Source organism: Clinocottus analis, unplaced genomic scaffold, assembly GCF_023055335.1.
Source record: "Clinocottus analis isolate CAN_PGR_092001 unplaced genomic scaffold, fCliAna1.0.p SCAF_4, whole genome shotgun sequence".
NCBI lineage: Eukaryota > Metazoa > Chordata > Actinopteri > Perciformes > Cottidae > Clinocottus > Clinocottus analis.
The window spans coordinates 18065548-18074193 of record NW_027176153.1 but is presented as its reverse complement, the minus strand read 5'-3'; the positions used below and the strand labels follow the sequence as shown (position 1 = coordinate 18074193).

At 44.6% G+C, this 8646-nt stretch overlaps 1 protein-coding gene across 2 annotated transcripts in view; it reads left to right on the top strand.

Moving 5' to 3' along the window:
* The first annotated feature begins 599 nt into the window (after nt 1-599).
* The window catches only part of LOC137800001 (protein bicaudal D homolog 2-like), a 41579-nt gene continuing 33532 nt past the window's right edge, over nt 600-8646 (top strand). Inside the window, exons 1-2 of one of the 2 annotated variants that reach the window (XM_068596962.1) lie at nt 601-780; nt 892-1176. In XM_068596962.1, the coding sequence (XP_068453063.1) occupies nt 934-1176 (243 nt within the window). In that variant the 5' untranslated portion in view covers nt 601-780; nt 892-933. Of the gene's footprint in view, nt 1177-8646 lie in introns of both variants that reach the window. The other variant, XM_068596963.1, reaches the window with a different exon arrangement.

Below are 8646 nucleotides of genomic sequence, written 5' to 3'. Positions count from 1 at the left end.
GTGTAGCCCATAGGACATAATGTGTAAACATCTCTATCTGGGAATATGTAGAGTTCGTGTATTTAGCTGAATAAATGAGTTAATTCACGTTTCCGACAGATGGCAGCAGATATACGTGTAGCGCCTTTAGCCATCTGTTCGCTCTATTTCTATTTCCGCGCTCCACATAGGCAAAGAAACAAAGCCGAGTGGGAAATGAGTTCGGTTCCTGGCTCCAGCAAACCGCTTTGGTTGACTTCACGCACTACAAGTACTACATTTCCCGACAAGCACCGCGGCACTGTGTCCCAGCTGGTTGCGTCGCTGCATATCGTTTTAACAGACCGTTCAGCTGTTTCAAAAAAGCCGGTGATGAGGACTTGAATTTAACGGAAGTTAATAGGTTGAGCCTTCAACATAAAACACGAGAGGTCTGACACTTAAATATATTTTCATACATCGCACTTCTCCCGTAAATATATTTACATAGTCAGGTTAACAAGTCAGTAAAGCAAATTTAAAACCACAACCAAGCACGCTCTGAAGCTTATATCTTCACATGTATTCGCGAAGGAGTTTTATTTTGAAAGTACGAAACCAGACGTTGGTTATCCTCTCCCTTGCCTTGGCAGTTGGTACTCCTGCTCCGGCGCGATTGCTCCGACAAGCCGGGGGAGAGGTGAAGGAAGCGCAGGACCCTAACGATGGAGCGATTTTAAGAGATAACGACGAGCTCCCCCCGTCGGAGATAAGAAACAGACTCTCTACATGACCAAAGAAAAAAGACCGGCCACCAGAAACGTAAGCGTAACAATCATGCAATTTAAATACAGACGAATCTAAGCAACCGCTCCACCTTCAAGGTTACACCGCCTGAAGACGCCCCGAACCTCCTTCCCCACCTCGTCGCAGATCAGCCTGGCGTACGTTAGTTGATCGTCACCGGTACCGACCATGTCCGTAGATGAGCAAGGCTACCCCGACGCGATGATGCGGTCGCTGGAGGCCGCGCCGAAGTGGGTGCGGGTGGAGATCGAGCGTCTCTCCCGGGAGCTGAGCGAGACCACGAAGGAGAAGATCCAGGCGGCGGAGTACGGACTGGCGGTGCTGGAGGAGAAGCAGCAGCTCAAACAGCAGTACGATGAGCTGGAGATGGAGTGCGAGGCCGTCCGGCAGGAGGTGGACCAGCTGAAGGAGGTAGGCATTCAAAATGGAAATATCATCTTGCATCCATGCATTTACCCATCAACCCTAAAAATCCTGAACCTTAATTTGGGGGAGGGCATACCTATTTACAATCGTTCATATTGACCTTGTAGTTTTCATCACTACAATATATCCTATATGGACTTGGTTTGCTTGTGACATTTGGACATGCATCAGCCATAAAATAGCCATCTGTCTTCCATCCGACAAGGTCAGACCTGCAGGATGAAGAGGGGATGCTTCCTCTGCAGGCTGCTGCGCACCCCACCCCCTCTTATCTCAGGGTGCCCCCTCACAGCACTGCCACCTTTTTATTTATTTATGCTGCTCTTACGGCCTCTTCTTGGAGACATTCCTTTCTGACTCGCTCTGCTGGGCCTGGTGTGTTTCCACCCCCACTTCTGCAACGAGTAATAAACGGCTCCGACTGTACATGTATGACAGCAATACTTTGCTGTGCACGCTCGATGAGGGACACGGAAAGCGTTCCGAGACATGTATTTGTACGCTGTGTTTGTCTTTAGGCAGATTTGGACTTTGTCTCTCTTCTGTGAACAAGAATTACTAGTTTAGTGGAAAAGGGGAGGGAGTAGGTTTGAATTTTGAATCTTCCCGCTCAGAAGAGAGAGAGAGAGACCAGACGAGTTACGGCCCTCTGGGAATGGAAAGAATGTCGAGAGTGACGGTTTCAGCTGGGCAGATAAAGGATGTCTGTTTTTCTGGACAGTGGCCGGACTTATTCCCCACTGTTTGTCCGCCCTCAGAGCAGCAGTGTGTCTCAGTCTTGTGATCTGAAGGGAGAGATGTAAGAATGACGTTCGGCAGACAAGTAGTCATGGCAAAAAAATTCAGATTCATGGTTGCTCACATCCTCCTTTTGAGATCCGGGTCCTTCCCGTGTCCTCCCACCAGTGGCTGAGAAAAGCTGAGTCCATGGTAAACCCCATGGTGCCTTGCCAGAAATCTGCTCAAAGCCCCCTTTTGGTTTTTTGTGTCGGGAGAGAAAGAGCAGCGGGTTTTCAGCTCTCTGCTTCCACCTCTTCTACAGTTCGTCTCGTTCCAGTGACGCACTCTCTCTCTTGAGTCGTCTTTATTGTATTTGGCAGAAAGGCCTCGCTCCGCCACAGAGGAATGACAGCAAGAAAGAATGGAAGAAACACTGAGAGTAGCCATGGCAGCAAACGAGAGCAGATGAAAAGGAACGGGGGACATTCGAGGGGATGCTTCTAGGTTCTTTCCTAAATATGCTCTCGTTGTGACTCCCTCAGACTATACCGGATCTTTTCTTTCTGTCTCACAATGGAACACTAACGTTGTGGGAAATAAACTGAATTGTTTGCTCAAAGCTGTGGTCAAGGCTCTTTCTCTGGCGTCAGGGTTTGGTTCTACTGGTTGTAGATGTTTACCCTTTCTAAAGATTATAGCTTTGTTTCTGTATCCATCTACCCTCAACACTCCGACCCCAGCCTCTGTTTGAAGAGCAGACGTGATGCTATCACAAGAGCCATACAGACACATTCTTCTTTCCTGTCTGTAGAAGAGCAGCAGATAGTGGGGAGCAGACACAAGATAAGCCTATTAAGCTTGTTTCGTATAATAAGTTAAAGTGAAACTCTGTGGTGAGATTCCTCTCAAATATCCCAAACTTTGAATTTGAGACGCCATATATCACTCGTAAAGGTCTTCAAAATGAAAAGCTGTTAACAAAACAAACATAATACAATGATTTCTTTAGCCAGCCGAGAATTCTCTCTGGTTTGTAGTATGTTGTCTGGTTGATTTACACAACAACACTGGATCCTCTCCAATGACCCCCTCAACGCTTCTCTCAAGTACTGCTATGCACAAACACAGCACGCAATAAATACGATTCCTCCAATTATTTACGATGTTAAATGCCCAGACACCTCTTTTGTCTCATGTTGGACGTGAACACACGACCAGAAATCACCATGACGGTTGGCAAACTTCCCCCCTGCCATTTCATCCACCCTCTTCCTCCCACCTACCACAGGCAGGCACATATACTCACACTGAAAACACACACACACACACACACACACACACACACTGTACACACACACACTCTACACACAAACACTACTCTTGAGGCAAAGATGGAGGAATTCTGTGCACTGCTGTTGCTTAGTTACAGCACAGCTGTGTGTGTGTGTGTGTGTGTGTGTGTGTGTGTGTGTGTGTGTGTGTGTGTGTGTGTGTGTGTGTGTGGTTGCTAGCTAGAGCACTGTATACACATGCGTGTGCCAGTTGGCTGGAAGTATATGTGTTGGTTAATTGTCTTCATGGCCACTCCTCTCTGTTCTCTGACATCTCATATGTGTCTCTCACATCCTCTGGTCATTAGCATACTCCGGCAGCTGGGACCGTGATCGCCCCGCACACCACCACGTTACTCTCTCATTATTTGCCTTTGTCACTCGGGAGGGACGGCTGTCTCTACGTTGATGTCTCCTTTTGCTCGTCAGTCTTCTCCCTCTATTACGCCACTGAAAAGGTTATGCAGAGTAATAGTTACCTTTTTGTCTTGTAGCCGGTGTACGAAATGATTCGCACTCAAAAGCAATGTTTGTGTGGTCTAAAATAAATATTTTCCACATTTGTAATTGTCACTAAAATATCTCTTGATAGCTTATGTTGTCCAGTACTATTTATTTGGAAATAGTCATACAGAACCATAAGAATGGGGTGTTTCCTCTAACTGTATATTGCCATTGAATACCAGTTTTCTTCTGGTAAGGCCTTCTTACATGCCTTTTGCAAATGGCCCACAGTCCAACTATTGTTCGTTACCTCGTACATTCCTTCCCCGACATCATGTTTAGACTCTGTTGAAAACAAAGACTCTGAGCGCTGTGAATGAATTGTGATAGATCGGCTGCACACAAGTGTGAAAAGGCGCATACAACTAGTCGATTGCTTTGGCTTGCAGCCATTAAATCGTTCATTTTGCGTTTTGAATGTCGGACTGCAGCATATTAACAAAGGAGATCTGTCTGCTGGGACGTTAAAGTCAATGCGAGTGGATGTGTGTTCATATGTCCTCTTGTGTTACGCATTGCTTTTGTGCTTATGCAACAGATTTCTTCTTTCGCTCAGTTCATTAACTCTTAAGTCAACAGCTGATTTGTACACAATAAGCAGTGCTCTGATACGGGCGTCCTTGCATGCTAGATTGGTAGTGAAGATGTGATAAGGCCGTGTGGACTTTTCCCAGTCGATATGCAGATTACAGTCACAAGGTGAATAAACTAATGACATAATTTAGCAGTGTTGCTGCTGCTGTTGATATCTTTAAGCTAAGCCGGTCACAGGTGGCCATTTGAACGAAATAAGATGGAGACATCGTCTGATATCTAAAGACAAGAGTCACACAAAGCACCACACAGTCTCTACTTTCTATTTATTATTTTCTGTATTCCAGATAATTTATTTTTTCCAACTGCAGAAACTTAGACAATCGTACTTGTATAAAGGCCTGAAGCTCCTCGGGCCCTCGTTCCACAGAGCCGAGTGTCCGCAGCCGCACTGAAGGTTTTCAGCCGACCCCCGCCGTCGCTCCTGTCAGTGTAACGGCAGCTGCACACTGCGTTGTGGAATTCAAGCGGACAATCGCAACCCTAAATATTGTTAAGCTCAGTAAAACCTGGGTTCTCTGTGTGCGGCTCGCCGGCCCTTTGTGTCTCTGAGCCAACTGGGGTTACCGGGTCTTGGGTGTCACAGATGAAGAGAGGGTTAAATGCCAACAGAACACAGCACACGACAAAGAAGAGCGAGAGAGGCGTCCCATTGTGCTTCTATTTGAAAGGATTGGGTACTTTTGTTCCTTTTGAAACGGCAGATCACTAAAGGATACAACCCAGTGTCCTTACACAAAGATATCTGGTGTGACTCTAAGCCCTTTCTGTGGTGTTAAATGGGTTGGATGCTGATTGGAAAAAAAAGGTCTCATATTATTGGATTGCCAACATATGTTTCATCAACAGATGCTCAACTCTTACTTCATGATCATACTTTTTTTCCCTTTCTAATATCTCTTTCAATCCACTGTACCCCACTATGGTCTCATTTTACTTTCCGTCTGTGTTCAGTCATGTTTTTTTTGCCTCACCTAGAATGTGCTAAACCTTTCAATATTGTTTGGGGGACTCTTTTATCAATAATGTCTTTTTTTGCTGGACGGCAAGTCTGCAGTTAAGGGGTAATCTTTTCTAAACGGCACTAAATAAAGTCCTAAATCCCCTACCCTCTGGGCATAAGAGGATGAATCCCAGCCGCTATGCACGGGGCTTACGGAGGTCTGGGAATCTGCCAGGCCCGGGCACTCTGTGGCCTCCGTAGCCAGGGCCGGGAGCTGTATTTAGGGGAAGGCTGAACGGAGGAAACCGGCCCTGTCCTGGTACTCCGGTATAGCCCACTCCGGTATAGCCCACTCCGGTATAGCCCACTCCGGTATAGCCTACTCCAATAGCCCAGCAGTCCGTTCTCTGTGTGCCAAAAAGGCCTCTCACTCTGCTATATAAATCTTAACCTTAACAAGGATGTACAGATCATTGTGGAGACCACCCACACGATCATTTGGCGGAGAGATTTCCGTTGCAAAAGTGCCCAGACAAGGCTGGTCTATCCACAGCAGGACGGCCATATGGCATCGCAGACCTAATGAAGGACTCATTCCGCCCGGTTTTAGGTAAAATGGCCTGCTGCTAATCCGTAATGATTTTAAGGGCTTTTGTCCTTAACTCCGATAAGCAGAGGACCATCAGCACCCGTCAGCGGTTCAAGCCGAGGCCACATTCATTCTAGTGCATTAGTGGAAGACTGTTTGAGTGGTTACGGGTTTCAATTGTTTGGGCCTCTTGGAGTGTTTTTTTTTTGTTTTGTTTAAAGAGTGGATTGTTTGTGCAGTGTGTTTGTAGGAAAAGAAGTCCTGCTTTAACAATGGGTGTCTCGGTACGCAGAGGTATGTTGGTCGATAAGCTGTTGCCTATGGAGCGTTGCATTGTGGGGGTATTCTTTGTACAATGTGTATTTGTGTGGGTCATCAATCGGTCACACTCTAAGACACTGCCTTCAGGTTGCAGTTAAAGTTATTATGTAATCTGAATAACGTAGGTCCATGAAGTATAAGCCAACATTCTGCAGCAATGAAGTGCATGGCTTTATAATCACCATTTATGGTGCTTGATTCTCCACATTGCAAACCCTACATGCGTTATACCTTTTGTGGAAATACCTCTAGGTTATATGGATTTCTCTAAAAAGAACAGTCGCAGAAGTCAAGAGTGCACGTAGAGGAGCTGTACGGCAGCCCAGAAGAGTCATGATTCTTCCAATGTAATCCAATTACTGAACACCAAGGCAGATCAGGCAGCCCAATGCTAAAAGTAGAGGATGAGGTCATCGTGACGGCTGCACGGCCCCAACAATACTACAGCGTTCACTCAGGGAATAGGGCTGCAGTTTCCCTTTGCATACGCTGCATAATGACTATAAACTCATGTAAATCTGACAAAGAAGCCAGTGTGCGTGCACGTGACTGAGCTAGATGTGTTTGTTTGTGTGTGTGTGTGTGTGTGTGTGTGTGTGTGTGTGTGTGTGTGTGTGTCTGTGTGTGAGAAATGCACTTCGACTTCGACCTTCTCCTACATTTTCAGCTGTCTTTGTGGTGTGGTTTCATTGTGCCTCTCAGTCTGTACTTTGCACCAACTGGTTAAATCTGAACACTTCACTTTTAAAGAATTTAAATGATTTAACTTTTTCATTTTAGTGTATTATTGTTCTAATAAATATGAGACTTTAAGTCCATAGTTTGTTTTGGAAAAACAACACAAGCTGGTAATTAGTTGGCAATTAGATAGGTTGGCTCTTACTACCTTGTTGTGAAGCGTTCAGTAACTCAGTTACTCGTGTTGGTTACATAATGTCTGAGATAGAGGCTCTATTTTCACATTTCAACCCGTGGTGCAGTTAGCCCGAGGCCCGTAAACTACTATTCAGTTTAGCTAACACCAACTTAAACAGTTCAAGGTAGAGGTATATATATATATATATATATATATATATATATATATATATATATATATATATATATATATATATATAATATAGAGACACTGATTTCTTATATAAACAATGAGTCAGCAGCCAGCATGTGGGCACAGTTCGTTTTCAACCCCGCCTGCATCATTTCTTTAATGGAGACTAGATTATGGGCTGTATCCGATTGCCCACATGCCTTTCTTATCTTTTGTGCAACGTTGACGCAGAGGGACACCCTCATATAAAACATGTTTACGGATAACTGAGTCATTGACGAAGCTCCTCTCTATCAAATCTTTCTTCTTCCTTCTATTGAAATGAAATCTGACCTGACGCTCTGCATCCTGTTTTCTTGTGAGGACACTGGCTTTTTATAGCAGCAAGGAAGTGTATGAAATATGTCTCTGTATCAGACCGGATGTCTTTTAAGTGGATTTGAGGAAATGACCGCATGAGGTTCATCGGAGAGATCTCATCCGTCACCTCTGTTCAGAAAGGAATGAATCTCAACAGCACAGATTATTTTTGATGACAGAGATGTACTCATCCTCCAACATTAACAGTCATTAAGCTGCATTTCCTCACACTGTTCTGGCCATTTCCACGGCAACAGAGACGGGAGCATGCAGCTAGCTCACACTAAATATTCTGGGCCTCAAGCTGCCCATCAGGAGTTTCTTTATTCCTTCTCCTTATGTTTTTAAGTGTTGAATCAAAAATTCTGCTCATGTGCAGAATCAAAAATAGTGTGATGAGTTATAAGAAGAATTCACTGACATCCCAGAATGCTTTGGGAACTTCCTAAAAACTGGTTAGAGGCGGATGTGCACGTTTCCAATCTATAAAGTAATCATGCATATTAATAATTCATTCTGTTGACGTTTTTAGCGTCTTTTAATCTGCCCTTTTTGCACATATTATGAGACGCTTTACTTTCCTCGGCTTTGACACACGAAGAGTAAATTGACTTTTTCCCCCTGAGGGTTGTTTTTATCCCCTTGAGTTGAATATAAACAAAAGATATGAGATGGGGGTGCGACTCCACGCTTATTAGCATATATGAATAGCAGGAATAAGCCTGTGGTTGCTATAAGTGGACAGATGGTGTGTGCCCAGTTCCCACCCACAGACACATGCACATGCACTGCATATCCAAATGGTGCGACTTGCCCCCCCCCCCCTCCCTTCCATATCAGAATCAGCTTTAATTTTCACGTACATGGAATTTGACGCCAGATTCTGCGCTTTGTACTTCTTTTCAATGCAAGAGCTAGATATAAAAAAGATAAATATAAAAGAAAAACAAGAAAAAATAAGACATTAAGGTAACAGAAAAACAGTAAACAGTGGTCCAGAAAGTGCAGCTACTGCAGGTGAAAGTGTCTGATTAATTGTTCAATT